We start from the raw sequence: 17,382 nt of genomic DNA, 5'->3' as shown, positions 1-17,382 counted from the left end.
AAAGATGGGGGTGGATTCTGCCCACACGTTTGAAATTGAAGTGTACCCTTTGGTCAATATTTTAATTTATCAAACGAATTATATTCATATCATTATCAAAATATCGGTGCAATTCCATACTGCTTATGAGAAAACTGTAATTCTACATTGATTAATGACAAAATCGTTGCAATTCTATATTGATTATCACAAAATCGGGTATCTTAATTATAGAAGTGGTACTATAGATTATGCATATTTTTCTAATATACTTACAAGTTATGGTGATGTTATGATTGGAATAAAAAAATACTAGTACTACTATGTTTTTAAAATATAAAAACTTCTCCAAAGTGCAAGACGCTCTTATAACACGCAATGGATTTGAACTTTGCCGGTTTGGTTATTAAGTAGTAGCAGTAGCGCATGAAGTTAAGATTCCCCAAAAAAGAAGTGTTGTTATTTGGAATTAATTATATTGTTAACAAGAATACGTACTTATAAAGAGAGATAATGATCGATTGCCAATATTGGAAGTTATCCCTCCGTCCGCGAATAGGAGTTTCGGTTGGCCATTTTCATCCGTCCGCCATTAGGAGTCCCGGTTAGACATTTTATCTTGGGAGTATAAAAAATGACCTCACTTTTCCCTTAATTTAGAAGCTGCAATTAATCTTAATCCACTTTGATTGCAAATAATAATATAAATGGGTCCCACATTCCACTATCACACACTTAAATTATTACACTCAAACTTTTCTTAAAACCCGCACCCAACTCAACTGGGACTCCTATTCGCGGACGGAGGGAATATTATTTTAAATTGAACTTGTAATCAGTTTGCATCATGTATAACTATGCCTTAATCTTAGGTATTGTCCTAATAAAGTGTTTATATGCTCTTAACTTTTATGGAGTATTATCTAGTATTAGAGACAGTTTTCTATTTGGTAAGGCGTGGTCTAATTCCTTGGAGTTTGGTTATTTTTGTTGACTTTTGTTTTCCCTTGTGTGTTCTCTCTTCTTTTGCTAGTTGCTTGTGACCGTCATATCTCGATTTGATGAATTTAGGGTTTAGGGAAGGAGAGAGAACTGTGAGAAGAGGCAGCATGGACCGTCAAGGGGAACCGGCGGTAGCGGTGGAGTTCAGAGCAATGGCATGGGGCGTGGGGAGGAGGTGGGTTAAATCGTGTTAGTGTGAGCGTGTGTGATGTGTGAATTAAGTAATACTGACACCCAATCAATAATTAAAAACCTAATTAATCCTGATTGTGGATTTGGTCCGCTATAGATTTATTTTTTAGATTTATTTTTTAGATTTATTTTTTAGATTTCTACTCCCTCCATTCCATAATAATATAGTCATTTTGCCATTTTAGTACGTTCCGTAGTAATAGAGTCATTTCTGTTTTTAGTAAAAGTCAACACATTTTTCCACACACATTTTACTCTCTCTTACTTTTTTTTTCTCTTTTCATCTCTCTACATTTTTCATTTTCCACTTTATTCTTCCTTTACTTAATTCACCTAATACAATTTTTCTTAATCTCCGTGCCGAAAAGAAACGCTTCCATTACTATGGAATGGAGGGGGTATTTTTTTATTGTAACGGACATTCTCTGCTACTAATTACTAGTGGACAATAATTTATTGTTAAATTATTTACTTTTAGAATTTTGATTTTTTTAATATAGAAAAACAATTAATAACATTGGATGTTTCTTTTGCAAATAGTAGTGGGTACTTCTGTTACTAAATCCGCACCACTAATTATGCTCTCTATGTTGCCGCCAAAATATATCTAATTCCGTTATTATTATCTCTAACTGATGTTCCATTATTAACCCGTGCAATAATAGTGACATACTTTTATCTGTTGGTAAAATCTGTTGATAATCAGGGAATTTTATGTAGGGCTTGCGACCATCATATCTCGATTTTATGAGTTTATATTATTTGCTATGTGAACACCATTTGAGTTTTTGTTGCTCCATTTGTTAGTGTTTTTGTTGTTCTTTTTATCTATTTTTTATGTTACTTTGATTTTACAAACACTACTTATAATATCGTGGTAGACTCTGCCCATCACTTCTATGTTTGAGCTATTTTTCATACATAAACAATAAAAAGACATGAGCTAAAAAATAAAAACATGAATATATTGAATACGTGAAATACCAATCATCATATACAATATAATTAATTTTTTGAGGCGTTCATACAACGTAACTTATTATAATTAATTTTTGAGGCGTTCATACAATGTAAGTACGTAACTTATTGTAGGTGTGAACAAAGAAAATATTTATCGAGAATCGGTTGGACTATGAGTAGTGTTTTGCATTCGTTCCATTTAAAAGTTGTGTACTACTCCATATTAGAAGTGAATTATCTCCACTAACATATTAAAGAGTGGCAAATTCAATCGACGAGATCCGGGCCGTTGGCAATTTATCTTTTGGAATTAAAAGGTTTGAACGTAAAACGATATTATTAAATATATATATATATGCTGTGTTGTACGTACTCTGTTTTTTGTGAATTTTATGTTTGACAAATTTTACATATTATAGTATTAAACCTTAGTAACACATAACTCAATGATAAAATTCAGTCCCTTCCTGAAAAATATTAAAAATTTTATTTTTAGTCCGTCCCGAAAAGATGAGACTTGTTATTCAATAATAATACTTTATTTATTTTTTCTCTATATATTTCTTATATAAAAACTCATACTAAATCAAATACTTAATTTTTTTAGGATAGAAAGAATATTATTACATTTATAGTAGTACGAATGTAAAAGTAAATGAGGGCATAAAGTGCACGTGGAGAGCTCAACAAACGCGTAAAAAATTATAATAAAAAATAGTACTATAAGCACAAAAAATAGAAGTGGTGGTCCAATCTTCAACCATTTTGTAGATGACCCACACCTCAACGGCACGCCGATTAAGGTAGCTCTATTTAATAAATCCACTATATTTTGACTTAGACTTTTGTATCTATAGCCACTAATATTTTTAATCATTTATTTAACTCTTTTTTCCGACAATATATAAATTCATCCATGCATTAAAGTAGTAGTACTATTCAACACAACAATCCTTTCGCACCAAATACATCCCACAACTACGTTAACTAGAACAAGTCGAAATTCCATCAAAAGAAAACTATATCTTCGAGATGTAGTTTCGTAACAACCTGATTTTTATAATGCTATATTCAACCATATATATAGAACTATACAACAACGCGTTGGCCGGTTCCATAGGAAAATTTGAATCCATGTTTATTGACACTTGGTGTTTAAGACGATTTTCACTTTACTGAATTTCCATTTTAATTATAACCTCTTAATATGAAGTGGGACATTCAAATATGATAAGATAGTATTTATTGAATTCGAGCCGGCTTAGCCCTAATTTTAATTTTGCATGGGCCGTTTTATTAAATCGATTGCTTCTAAGCTAAGCTCATCATTTTGTTATCATAAATATAATCATTCATCTCCTTCATACTATTGTTAATTAGGAGTAGTATAATTTTTTATTTTTAAATTTAAAAAGAAAAGTTCGAATGGTATAATCCATTCTAATATGGGTCCAAATCATTTGTTGGCATTATTTTATACATGCACAATGAAAGATCTGGTGGGGGAGCCATCTATTTTAATTAATGAAAACCACTAATGGGTTGGCGATTTGTAGCTAAAATTGAATCTTACTTTATAACCCATTTATAAAAAAATACCCCATTAAAAATATTGAAAATATTCTACCCACTGCTAATCACTATATATTTACTTATTTTATTCTCTTTTTCGCAAAATACATCAAAACAATATGCTTTACAAATTACACATAAGCACAATTATTCTCTACCTAGTCAAATTTAGAATTTTAATGAATTAAGAGCATCGTCAGTTCATACATACATACATACTACTACTACTACTACTCATATAGGAGTAATTTACAATGTGAAACAAATAAAAATAATTAGGGGTATCTTTCTAGCTTTGGCTTAATTTAGGGGTATCTTACTATTTCTTGCTCAATGAGTGCTCGTATGAAAAGAAAAAGTGTACAAGTAGGGAAAGAAGTAAAAAAAGCACAGAATCAAATGTATTCTAGATGTTTTCGATTAGATTTTGTGCTCGGACAAAACAACTACGAAATCTATTTTGCCTCCATAAGTAAGAAACTTTTTTAGTTTTAAATATATAACTAAAACTTTTGTTTGTTTTCCGATTCCGGGTTGATGGAGAAGTGGAAATCTATCAAATTAGATGTTGGTATGAGAATAAGAACTATTCAAAAAGTTGTTGCAAAATTTATTCTTTAGTTTTATTCCATACACACATAGTTTAAACTTTAAACGCCACCAAATAATCGATAAATTAATGCGTATACGCATTAATTAGTTTCATGGCCACAACTTAATCCAGCAAAAAAATGGCGGCTGCTTTATTTTTCACTCCCATCCTCTAATTAATTTGAAGCAAAGTTTATGTTAAATTGACCAAATAAGATTATATGTATATACATAAATACCATACTAAAAATTAAAAATAAATATAATTGTCATAACAAAAAAAATGCTACTCCCAAGATTAATAAAATAATGAATGGGTCCAGTGCATATAAAAATTATTCCCGCTGGTTTAGTTATTTGAATAAATAATAGTATAAAAATAAGAAAATTGCATTTGTTCTTCTAAAAATGTCAAACAACGAATACAGTATACATGCTCTTTCAGCACCGGATGCTTTCCATCTGAATATTCTACAAAACTCATATATGCGCGTGAAAATTAATTAATGAAGTTTACAAAATTTAATTTTATTGGCTTGGGTCACCAAATATTTGGCAATGAAGCTGCCTAAAAATACTAACCTATATATGCATTGCTGATCTTTATCTAATCTTCATGCTAGATTGGCCAAACAAAAACCCTTGATTTAAATTTTTATGTATGTTTTTGGAGTTGACAAAAACCTATCCAATAAAGATGATTGTATGCCAATATTAGGTTAATATGCATATATAAGTGAACGCCTTACTTGAGTGTGTAGACAAAATTTGGTTGATATGCAAAAAAGAAAACCTTAATTACTCTTAAAGTATGCAGTGATATTAGGTTATTATCTGAAAAAAGTATATATTCTAATAAAAGAAATCTAAACAACTATGTGTACTGCTAGTGATTGATCAAAATAATGTAGGTCAAAATTAATCTTAAAGAATATAAAATATTAGTACTAAACAACCTCTAAAATAATAGCCACGTCAAGTCTCATGCATTTTATCGTGAATAAATGGACTTCGCAGTTAAATTTTTTATTTTACTGCAATATTACACTCATATTTGATTATAAAATTAATATAAAAATAGAATTAGTATTCTACTTACTAATTTTTTGTCTAATTTTTTTACATTTTTTTAAAATTTGGGCGGGTGAAAGTGGAATTTTATAGGGAGGGATGGGTGTAATGCATATACATGTGGGTAGTGTAGTCGTGTCTCAGTTGTCTGTACAAATTTAATAAGTTGAAAGATACTAACATGGGTTAAACCAATTTATGTTTTCAACCGGATATCTATTCCATATTTCCATATCAACTCGTAGTCGCAAGAAATTATTATTGGACCCCACATAAAAAAACCACCACAAACATACACGATGGCCTTTGATTGCATATTAAATTTTTGTAAGTGATTTTATCACTATTATAGTAGCTCTTATTTTACTCAGTAGCTCGCATTTAAATAACATATATTAAGAAAATTAGAGACTATGTAGAAAAATACATATTCCTATGTTTTAGGCTTAACTACTACTAAATCCAGGTCCCGTATAACTTATAAGTGCTCAATTTGAAATAAATGATGCTTTACATTTTTTCAATTTTTTTATAGCAGAATTGATGGAGTGTCACTGATAATTAATCAAAATATTTGTTCTCCAAACACAAGGATTGATAGATTTAAAAAGATGAATTGATAGGACCATTAAGATGGGAATTGAAAATTATGGGCCATGGCATTCAATTTCCATAGCTTTCACACAAACGTGACTCTTTAAAGTTTTCAAGTGTTGGCTTCCCACGCCAAAAACATTCTAAATAAAAAGTATGGGACCGTTAGTGAAAATAAAAGGAAAAATTATATTGGACACATATGACTGGGTTTTTTTTGGATATTTTGGTAAAGCTTCACATACTACTTCATACTCCCTCTTTTCGCGAATAGGAGTCCCGTTTTCCTATTTTAGTTCGTCCGCGAATAAGAGTCCCGGTTCACTTTTACCATAAATGGTAATAGGGTCTCACCTTAACCTAACTAACTCACATTTCATTTAACACTAATATATACAAGTGGAGACCCCTATTCCACTAACCTTTTTCCATCCACTTTTCTTAACATTTCTTAAAACTTGTGCCGCCAAGGAATGAGACTCCTAATAGCGGACGAAGGGAGTAATACTCAATATAACCTTGATATTGTATTTTGGTAGTGCGATGAGATATTGAACTGCTAACAAAGTTATAAACCACAAATATTAAAATTAAATTTGTTTATAAAAAGTAATGATTAAATTTTGCACTAGGGCGTCATTTCCGGTGCATTAATTTGGGGTCAATTAATTTTTTTTTTTAAAAAGTGAGATGCAAAATAGCAGTGATAACTTAATGCTCGCCCACACAGATTATTGAAAGAAAGTCACATGTAAATAAATGATTGTTAGCCAAAGATTCAAACAAATAATACTATGTGAGTGGCTCCCACTCCAACAAAATTAGTTGACAAGTTACTTCCTAGATTTATGTTTCCATTACACATTAGAAAAGATTCAAAAGAGATTCCATGTGAAATCATTTTCAGGTTGTAAAGTTGAGGAAAATAATAAAAGATGACAAAAGTACATATATTCTTTGATTTTGTCAAGAAATAAACAGTGTTTTTTTTTTCTAAGAGAAGCCTATTATTTATCTTTTAAATTGTTTAATGGTAAATTCGTAATCCTAATACCAAAGTATATATTCAACAAACAATATCATCAGACTTTCAAACTAGAAACAGAATGATTCATCTCCAATTTGAGTTCACTTTGATACCACGTTAAAAATAGACCATTCACCCCCTTTAAAAGCTTCATATGGAAAAAGGATTATAAGAGTTAGAATTACCAATTTATCGATGTGGGGACAAGAAGAGATTTCAATAAATAGCAGGTGAGAATGCAAAAAGCAATTTTATTAGGAGTATACAACACTACAATATGAAGTCAGCTAAACAGGTAGATTGATGTGGAACAACATACGAAATTCAGCTCACTTGAAAAACACACCAAAACAATCCCTCTCCTCACCTAAAATTTTCCCAGATTAGACTGAGTAGCTGCCTGCCGGTGGCTGCCCGGCAGGGACTGGAGCTTTAGGCTTCGGTTTCTCGACGACAATGGCTTGTGTGGTGAGCACCATTCCAGCAACTGAAGCTGCATTTTGCAGCGCACATCTTGTCACCTTAGCTGGGTCGATCACTCCTGATTCTACCAAGTTCTCATAAGAATCAGTCAGCGCGTTGTAACCAAACTCCCATTCATTGGCCCTCACTTTTTCCACGACTACCTCGCCTTCCACCCCAGCGTTTTGGGCAATCAAAGCTGCTGGCGCTACTAAAGCCTGCAATTACATTGCAATATATTCGTTCTCATTTTAATGACATCTAACAAATACTGTATAAACAACTTTCTGTGTCATATATTAACAAGTGAAGCAGTTGTCACCTTTTGTATGATATCAGCACCAAGCCGCTCATCGGCATCTTCAAGCTTGTCCTTGATCGCTGGGACGTAAGTTGAGAGATGAACCAATGCAGCTCCGCCACCGGGCACGATGCCTTCCTCAATGGCAGCAAATGTTGCATTTTTGGCATCTTCGATGCGGAGCTTGCGGTCTTCAAGCTCAGTCTCTGTTGCAGCACCAACTTTGATAACAGCAACACCACCAGACAGCTTGGCAATTCTCTCAGCAAGTTTCTCAGAGTCGTAAACAGAGTCAGTCTCAGACAACTCCCTTTTAAGCTGAGCAATTCTAGATTGCAGCTCATCCTTGGATGCAGCATCTGCGATTAGTGTTGTGGAGTCCTTGGTAATGGTTATCTTTCTAGCTACACCAAGCTGGTCGATATCGGTGTCTTCCACGCGCAATCCCAAATCAGTAGCTTGATACTCGGCTCCTGCAACAAAGGAAAACTGAATTAAAAACTAGCACAAGATCCTCAGGGGAGACATGAAATGATGTTCCAAGCTCGGCTGCCTGTGGAACCCCCTTGTTTTTTTACACAACACATATTCATCTACATGTGACATACCAGTCAAAATAGCAATATCCTGGAGAAGAGCTTTCCTCCGTTCTCCAAATCCAGGGGCTTTGATGGCAGCCACATTCACAATACCTCGGAGCTTGTTTACAACGAGAGTTGCCAAAGCTTCTCCAGTGACATCTTCAGCAATAATGAGTAAAGGTGCCCTTAACTGGGTAGTTTTCTCTAACAAAGGAATGATGTCCTTGATTGCTGAGATCTTCTGGTCTGTAACTAATACCCTAGCATTCTCAAACTCAACACTCAGCTTCTCAGGGTTTGTGACAAATTGCGGAGAGATATATCCTCTGTCAATCTGTGGTTAGAAAATACCAGCATTGGTAAAGCACTTTAACATGATAAAAAACACAACACCAGATAGACACAGCACATGCTCACACACACATGCATACCTCCATTCCTTCTTCTACATCGACAGTGGTCTCAAATGAGGAAGATGACTCAATGGATAGAACACCATCCGGCCCAACCTTGTCAATTGCATCAGCAATCATTGTCCCAATTGTCTCATCGTTCCCAGCAGAGATGGAGGCAATGGCTGCAACAACAGCAAAAAAAGTCAGCATAGGAACTACTCCCTCCGTCCCAACTAAGTTGGGTCCCTTCTTTTGGACACACAGATTAAGAAAATGTGTTAAATGATAATAAGATAAAATAGAAGAGGAAAAAAGTAGGAGAGATAAGAGAGAGTAAAGTAGGTGATGGAGTAAAGTAAGAGTGGTTATATGTTTTGTTTTTGTCAAAAAAAGAAATGACTCAACTTTGTTGGGACGTCCCAAAAAGGAATATGACTCAACTTAGTTGGGACGGAGGGAGTACTAGTTTTTATATGTAGTGACATCATCCGAAGAACACCATATGAACATGACAGGTGCAACCTCATGAGTGATGAATGCAATACCTTTAATATCATCCCGACCCTTGACAGGCCTAGCCTTCTTTTCGAGTTCATCAACCAAACCCTGCACGGTCTTATCAATGCCTTTCTTTACAGCAACTGCATTAGCACCAGATGTAACACTGAGGAGGCCAAGTTTGACAATTTCACGTGCAAGAACAGATGCAGTAGTAGTCCCATCACCGGCAGAATCATTTGTCTTGCTAGCAACCTTGACATGAAAAGCAAACTCAGTAACAGATTCAATAACATACGCAGGGTCGGATATTTATGTCAAAATCAACCAACAAATGGCTTGCTCTGAATCCTCTGTGTAAGAGTGACAGAATGCTAAAAATGGTAAACTGATTTTCCAATACCAGAGAAGACCAAAGATGAAGAACTAACCTCCCTAATCAAAGCTGCGCCAGCATTTTCCATAGCATCAGGCAACTCAATGGCGCGAGCAATTGTGACCCCGTCATTGACCACCTTAGGGGACCCAAACTCATCCAAGACAACATTCCTTCCTGCATGAAGTTAATCAAACTTAAACTGGGTGTAACAACACAAAGAACCAAGTCACACACCAGCTTAACCAGCACCCAGAAAGTGCAGAACACTGCTCGCCAAGAACACAAACAAACAATTATAACGGCAGCTTATATGGTCTAGTTCCATAAAGTCCGCATCACAAATCATTTGCTAGATATTTTATCTCCACTACACTAAAGGACAAATTTGCATTGTTTAACATCATCGCACAATGAAACCTGCTTTGTCCCTAGACTCCCTACTCTGTCGACAAAAGCTTCACAAGACAAGGCGATTCACAATTCTTATCATTCCCACACAGACAAACCACCCTAGCAAGAGTCTGCTATGCAGTTAACCATAAAACATCGACAATAAAATAGTTACAGTCTAGTACCAAATCATCATCAAGGTGAACATCAACCATGTAGATATCAATCAAAGACATGATTTTTCTCTCACCCCACCTCATAATAATGCCGAAAATAAAGTCAAACAACAAAGACCAAAATCAACCCCACCATTAGTCAATTGAATTCACAAATTTACAGAAAATGAAGCAAACTAAACGTGCTAACAACACCAAGTTATCCAGAAATTACCCCTGGGACCAAGAGTGAGGCCGACAGCGCTGGCGAGCTTATCGATCCCGGTCTGCATTGCAGACCGTGATTTCTGATCAAAAGCGATCTCCTTTGCATTGGCCCTCACAACAAACCGATTCCTGGACTGCTTCTGCCCGATCCTCTGCCCCTGCTGCAACAACTGGTTCACCTTCCTATTCTTCAATCCATCCTAAAACACACCGAAATGAATAAACAAAATTAACATACATAGGGAAAAAAAAAACAGAGGTCAACCAATCAAAATAAACAGAAAAAGTTTGCAAGTGCGGCACCTGCTTAGAGGAGGAAGGGAGGATGGAGGCTGTAGAGATTGCATTTGCCGACGCCATTTCTGCAGAATGAGAGCTTTTGCGGAATTAGGAGATAGAAGAAGAAATGAGGGTTCTGTTAGGGGTTTGGTGGGAGTGAGTGAGGTCTGACAAACTAGGGCTTATAGAGAGAGAGTGAGGTGAGATGTTCCAGAAGATTCTACCTATATTCAATTTCGAGAACCATTCAGCCATTTCTATAATTCTCGCACAGTGCGTTTGATTTTTCATAAACTATAATTAATCTTAAATTGGAGGACCTGTTGTAATATCTGTAATTTACAGGGGTTAATATGCAATACCTTCATCTCAACTAATTTCCACCGGCATTCTCTAACCATATCAAACATACAATCTCTTTGATCATTGAGTGTCTCTCCATCGGATGGCGACGGCATTCGTAGCAATCTCCTAACTCTACTTTATCTTCTCTCTACAATCACACGCATTTCAAATTCTGAGCTACTCTATGATATAATCCCTTCCTTTTTCCGTATCATAGTATTTTTCTGTTGAAATTTGTTTCTGATTCTTATGCATCTGGGGCTTGTAGTGATCGATCTTCACAAGGAGACGGAATTGGGAAGGTATTTCGGTGTTTCCAGTGATAATCTAGGCACATTAGTGACACTTGAGTTTTCTACTGTATGTTTGGAATAAGAAGCTTGGGTTTAAGATTTATGTAATTCGTAATGCTGCTACGAGTCTGAAAAATCAACATTCCGATCAGTGTCGAGTGTGTTTGTGTCACTGTATCGATTGATTTCTGATAGCGCTGGACGTGGTGCGTACTGCGGCAGCAGCTTTTGGAGGAGCAGTTTTCGGAAAATAGAAACTTGAGCAATGCTGTTGTTTTGTTGTGATAAATGCTGAAAATGAACATTTGAAGTTACTATTTTTTCTGCTTTTTGGTGATTTGTTGTTTTTGTGGTGACACCTGCTAAATGATTGGAAATGATAGTCTTCTAGGTCTCGAGTGATGCAAAAGTTTGATGCTTTGTAGGAATCCAATTTGTATGGAGCAAAATCAAGTTATTATTGAAGAGGCAACTTCAGTGTATTCTGTTTGAGTTTATTGAATCGTAGGCTTTTCCTTAGATTTGAGTTGAGCGACTCTTTTCATCATAATGGGAACCTCACATCGCAGGTTTGTATGGATGTTATGTTGCTCTACGAAGTTGTATAAACTGCTACATATGTAAATGGGTCGCTTACATGGAATAGTTTCTTTGCTTACGCAGTGGGGTCTTAAGGAGATCAAATGACACTGCGCGACTTCTATTAACAACAATCATGGGAATGGTCCTGGGATATTTTATAGGTGCTTCGTTTCCATCTGTTTACTTAAGTAAGGTATGCTCTAAATTACCCAGTAACTTGATGTGTGTCACCATCACCAATTAGGTTCATTATACTCCATCCTTATTGTCTGTCTTTTTCTGGCAGATTAATCTACCTTCAAGTTTAATGACATCTCTAGACATAGCATTCACAGAATATCCTCATAGTTCTACTAATAGAAGTTTTCCAGAAAATCATGGTACCAGAAGTAGTCATTCGACACCTAAGGTCTGATTTTTTTTAATATGTTCTTCATACTCTTGTGACAAATTTCTGGTTTATTTGAAGATTAGCAATGGCTGTATTCATTGATCTATTTTCAGCTGCCTGTACTAGTCTACATGAACACAACTAATCTTTTGGATAGCACACAGTGTTTCTTCCCTGGCTTGTAACAAGTTAAAAGCCGACACGAAGTGGCTATGCTTGTCATTGTTATATTGCATTTTCATTTGCACTGATTAAACCTAAGGTAAAGCGTTTGCACCCTTATGTTTGACCACCTAATTTACAGGGGTTACATGCATAAGCTTGCTCTTTCCAGATCACTGAAATCGGTGTTCAATCTATTTCTGAAAAATTAATGTGTTGTCATAGCTTGCATCGTTTGTTTCACAATGTTCATATTTATTCCACGATTGGTTTAATATTCGCGCGGGGGTATTTAACCACCATCTTTTTGGATTTCAGATATATGTTCCTACAAATCCCCGTGGTGCGGAGTCTTTGCCACCAGGAATTGTTGTCTCAGAATCCGACTTATATTTACGGAGATTATGGGGTGACCCTAAAGAGGTAATAAAAAAGTTGAAATTGATGATAGCCCAAAAAGTCTATGTGAATCTGTGTTTTACTGGATAATATATGTTTCATTCTGAACACACTGAGTATTTAGATTCTCTCAGCCTTAGGTGGTTTCAATTATTTGTTGAGTTGACTAACTTATTGGTTGCTGCCTACTTGCCGCATGGGATGAACTGGTAGGCAATCACTGATGGCTTCACTAATTATGTGCCCCTGATATTGATGCAGTTTTATGGTTGTAGTTATTAAATTGCTGCGATATAACTTTCATTAGTAGGTGGATCAACATATATCCGCAACTTCAAAAACTTTAACCGTCTATCCATCTATTAATATAGGGAGACGTTTGGATGAGAACCTATTTAAAATAAAAACAGAGAACCATTTTCAACCTTCGATCGTGAAAATGACGTTGGATGCATCTCCTTGTTAGATGAGTCAGCACCGGTGTTTGAATTTCTGAAGGAGAGAAAATTATATATAGATAAACATATAGTGAAACATATCTTGCTCTAGATTTCATGCAATAGGATTTTGCTTACATCTACATGCTTGAATTCTCAGGATCTGAAAAGAAAACCAAAGTACCTAGTGACGTTTACAGTTGGTTTTGAACAGATGTACCATATTGATGCAGCAGTGAAAAAGGTTATTTAGAATGTTATCATATTATAGCATGTCTTTTCTTACCCTTGAGAGCAATTATATTAAATTTTAGTTTTGGTATAATTCTGTAGTTCTCTGAGGATTTTCAAATACTGCTTTTTCATTATGATGGTCGAGCCAGTGAATGGGATCAGTTAGAGTGGTCACATCAAGCCATACATGTCAGTGCAAGGAAACAAACAAAGTGGTAATAATCTCCAGGTTTTTGCTAGATTCTGGGCCTTTTCTATTAAGTATCATTTTGGAAACCTATGTGGTGTGTTCTGAAGGGATCACACTTTATTATGCTAAAATAGCAAGTTTGTTGGTGCCTGTCAATGTTTAAACTCACTTTTTAAATATCTTTCTGACTAATTCCATTACACAATTTTGTAACCTGATAGAGGAGATTTAGCAAAAGCTGATTACCTCTTGTTCATTCATTATTAGACATATCTGATAAAATTAAGAATTATAGTAGAACCTATCTTGTTTTTTTTTTTTTTTTTTTTTTTTTTTTTTTTTTTTTGGGGGGGGGGGGGGGGGGGAATATTAGACTAAATCTCTCCACTTCTTTCAACTTCCATGTTTTCGGCTTATACAGGTGGTATGCAAAGAGGTTTTTACATCCAAATGTTGTATCAGCTTATGATTACATTTTCATTTGGGATGAAGATCTTGGAGTTGAACACTTCAATGCTGATAAGTAATAACCTTCTTCTATTGTTCCAAAAATTTCAGGTCATGTATATGACAACCTTTTTCCCATCACTTTATCTGTTACTTTCTCAACTTTGTAGGTATATTCTGTTAGTTAAAAAACATGGATTAGAGATCTCCCAACCAGGTCTTGAACCCAACAATGGACTTACATGGCAGATGACTAAGAGGAGAGGTGACAGAGAAGTTCACAAGTAAGTACTGATTTACAGTTCAGCCCCAACCTCCCCTACCCTTTCTTTTCTACATTAACCTCTTTCCTAGCAAAGAGAAGATATGTATTTGTGAAAATGCAAGTTGATTGATAAACAGGGATACCGAGGAGAAACCAGGGTGGTGCAGTGATCCTCTCTTGCCTCCATGTGCAGCGTAAGTACTTTCAGTGAATATGCATTTCTATCTTTCTTTTGTTTCTGCATGCATCTGTATATGCATTGAACCGTGTTTGTGTGGAATTCCTGGGTAACACCATCAACTGTGATATTCTGTACCAAATCGATATTCAAGAGGATAATATCCATATAGATAATGTTTGGAACTTTTCTTTGAAATTCTGTTATGGTGAGAGGAAAGGGTGCCTCTTAATTCAAGAACATTCCTCACTATATAAAATTTGTGAAGGGTTTAAAATTAGACCTCTCTTTGAACCATTTTGTAAGCTGTTAATTTCCCTTGCCGCATAGAGATTTACATATCTGTATATTTTAATTTAACTCCTGACCTGGACATTTTCATCTGGCAAGTGTCACTATAATAATTTGTATCTTATCATTTTGCAGCTTCGTAGAAATCATGGCTCCAGTATTTTCACGTGAAGCTTGGAAATGTGTTTGGCATATGATTCAGGTGTTTGTCAAATTGGCGGAATACCACTCTGCCTCTCAAGTCTTGCCCACATGATTTTCTTGTTTATTTCAGAACTTCTCGGTAGAGATTGTTATTTAACCCTAACTCTTTATAATCTTGCACTTGCAGAATGATTTGGTACATGGATGGGGATTGGATTTTGCATTAAGAAGATGTGTTGATGTTAGTTTCTATCTCTATGTGTGTGGGCAGTCACTCCTGTTTTATCTTGAATTTGTTTTTCAACATGGGTGGCTCACAATTTCTACCTCCTTGGTCAATCTCATTGTCACTTGTGTTTTTCCCTGCAGCCTGCACATGAAAAAATTGGTGTCGTTGACTCACAATGGATTGTTCATCAAGTGATTCCATCACTTGGAAATCAGGTTTAGAAATACACCTTGCTAACAGCTTAATCTTCCAACCTACTTGCTGGATCTTTTTGTCTAAATCAGTTTTCTTGAATGTGTATTTTAGCTCTAAAGTGTATTATACCATCACATTGGAACTACTGTTTATATTCAGTAGAGATCAGTTTGAAACTACTATACTTAGTAGAGATCAGTTTGATAAGGACATTACTTTGGGCCAAAAAATTTGGCTATTTTGTGTGTAGGGGAGTTAGATAGAGACCAGATTTAATGCTCAATAGTTGGGATGTGACAGTTTGTGATTAAAATTTAACAGTCAATCAGGCTTTCAAATGTTTAGGATTTGTGGGATGCTTTTGCTCCTTCTAAACGTTTGTACTCGACAATAACTATCCTCTTTACCTTGCCACTTGTTGATAAGCATAGTTACCTGGTTTTCCTTTGGTGTGTCATATCATAAGCCATTCTTTCACTACTTACTCAGAAATGTCGTTGGAAGTGTCACTAAAGTCAAATTTATTTAAATCCGCAGGGAGAGTCTGATGATGGAAAAGCTCCATGGCAAGGGGTATGTACATCCATAACTATGTATAGCTTGGTTTGAGTACCACTATAACTTTGCAGTGTTTTTGTTTCGTTTCATCATATCATAGGTACGAGAGAGATGCAGAAATGAGTGGAGGGTTTTTCAGGATCGGCTTTCTACTGCAGACAAGTCATACTTACTCCCAGGTGTAGGATAATGCGACGGCCAGCCAGCCCTGCCCTATTGTGTGTATATCGCATGTCATTTTCCTTTACTTTCCTATCATCTCAGATTCTCGAGTGCTGTTTTGTAGTCTAATTCTTTCTGTGGGATGCAGCTTTTCACAAGGCGTAGATTGCCCACATTAAGATTAGTGTAAAATAACCATTAGAATTAGATGATGTTTAAGAGCGCGTGTTGGGAGCAGGTATGTAGAATTGTTTACCTGAATCTTTTCCAAGTGCTATTCTATGTTTCTGTTCCAGTGATCGATATTAAACCAGGGGTTGATCCTATATTTTCTATATTATATTATATTATAACTACGCATCAAAGCTTTGTTATGTGCGTCAAATCATTAGTGAGGATATGGAGGAAGAATCACTTAAAACACCTTCTGAACACTCAAGTCTTGTGGGATTGAATGATCCACCAGATGAATACTTTGATGTCTCGGAACCTCTGGATTATGATCAATCAGAAACTGGTTGGCAATCTGACTATGACCAGTCAAGATTAGGAAATTCGACATGGCATATCATAACAATGTTTCAGGTGATTGGGTCCCAGCTCATTTCTGAGGAAGCAAATGAAATAACTTTCCCCCAATATTGAGTAACAATTACAATTGATAGATGATATCATGAATCTCTTGCCACAATATGGATATCATACAATATGTTTCTCAAGACTGATGGATAGTCAAGCAGAGTGTTGGGAAAAAGGCATTCCTGGTTGGTCAAGAACTACCTCGAGGTATCATATAACAGAGCTTACTTATGGGACACTGTCTTTAACTTTTCTGTTCACATTCTCTTTCATTGCTTGCGCTAGGCATTCATTAGCAGAGAAAAGTTGGGAGCTATGGGGTCCTTGAAATTAATAATTTCGTGTGACTTCAAGTTATCTGAGAGAACATAATAAATATGAATAATACTATCAAGTAGTTCCAGTTGTCTTATGTTATGGTATGCTGTCATTCCAGTTGGAAAGAAATTTAACTGTGCATTTTACTTAGTTTCCATCATGTTCTTCAAATTGTGCTTGGGAAAATAGAGTTTAACTGACATGTACCTTTTATTTAAGAAGATATAGTAATATCTGTGTGAATGTGATGATGGAGCTCAATTTACTGTGAGTGGCACTTTCAAGTAATTTACAACTTTGTGTTGATATTGGATCCTCAAGTGTTGC

The 17,382-nt window shown here is 35.4% G+C and overlaps 2 protein-coding genes across 3 annotated transcripts; one reads left to right on the top strand and one right to left on the bottom strand.

Moving 5' to 3' along the window:
* Positions 1-7,219: 7,219 nt before the first annotated feature.
* Positions 7,220-10,880, bottom strand: LOC125214101 (ruBisCO large subunit-binding protein subunit alpha). The gene is made up of 8 exons (XM_048114982.1): positions 10,681-10,880; positions 10,385-10,577; positions 9,657-9,778; positions 9,273-9,480; positions 8,764-8,909; positions 8,360-8,666; positions 7,773-8,224; positions 7,220-7,668 (listed from the first exon to the last, which is right to left on the bottom strand). Exons 1-8 carry the CDS (start codon positions 10,735-10,737, stop codon positions 7,372-7,374), a joined length of 1,782 nt encoding a protein of 593 aa, XP_047970939.1. The 5' UTR covers positions 10,738-10,880; the 3' UTR covers positions 7,220-7,371.
* A 177-nt stretch (positions 10,881-11,057) lies between these two features.
* Positions 11,058-16,482, top strand: LOC125215241. Of its 2 annotated transcripts, XM_048116603.1 has the most exons (15): positions 11,058-11,303; positions 11,720-11,863; positions 11,958-12,069; positions 12,163-12,285; positions 12,748-12,852; positions 13,426-13,509; positions 13,599-13,714; positions 14,111-14,212; positions 14,307-14,420; positions 14,539-14,595; positions 15,006-15,072; positions 15,202-15,255; positions 15,384-15,458; positions 15,976-16,011; positions 16,097-16,482. In XM_048116603.1, exons 2-15 carry the CDS (start codon positions 11,844-11,846, stop codon positions 16,184-16,186), a joined length of 1,155 nt encoding a protein of 384 aa, XP_047972560.1. In that variant the 5' UTR covers positions 11,058-11,303; positions 11,720-11,843; the 3' UTR covers positions 16,187-16,482. The 2 variants fall into 2 exon arrangements, with proteins under 2 accessions (XP_047972560.1, XP_047972561.1); XM_048116604.1 differs by lacking the exons at positions 11,058-11,303; positions 11,720-11,863 and having other exon boundaries at positions 11,958-12,064.
* Positions 16,483-17,382: the final 900 nt, after the last annotated feature.

This window comes from Salvia hispanica, chromosome 3 (assembly GCF_023119035.1).
Source record: "Salvia hispanica cultivar TCC Black 2014 chromosome 3, UniMelb_Shisp_WGS_1.0, whole genome shotgun sequence".
In the NCBI taxonomy this organism is placed as follows: domain Eukaryota; kingdom Viridiplantae; phylum Streptophyta; class Magnoliopsida; order Lamiales; family Lamiaceae; genus Salvia; species Salvia hispanica.
This window is presented reverse-complemented; position numbering and strand designations above follow the sequence as displayed.

Bases quoted from the DNA above. Each gene is read 5' to 3' on its own strand.
- LOC125215241 (XM_048116603.1), top strand. From the start codon at position 11,844: ATGGGAACCTCACATCGCAG. The intron at 11,864-11,957 runs GTTTGTATGGAT...TTGCTTACGCAG, and splicing joins ATGGGAACCTCACATCGCAG to TGGGGTCTTAAGGAGATCAA. The intron at 13,715-14,110 runs GTAATAATCTCC...CGGCTTATACAG, and splicing joins GCAAGGAAACAAACAAAGTG to GTGGTATGCAAAGAGGTTTT.
- LOC125214101 (XM_048114982.1), bottom strand. From the start codon at position 10,737: ATGGCGTCGGCAAATGCAATCTCTACAGCCTCCATCCTCCCTTCCTCC. The intron at 8,667-8,763 runs GTATGCATGTGT...TTCTAACCACAG, and splicing joins ATGTAGAAGAAGGAATGGAG to ATTGACAGAGGATATATCTC. The intron at 8,225-8,359 runs GTATGTCACATG...CCTTTGTTGCAG, and splicing joins GGATATTGCTATTTTGACTG to GAGCCGAGTATCAAGCTACT.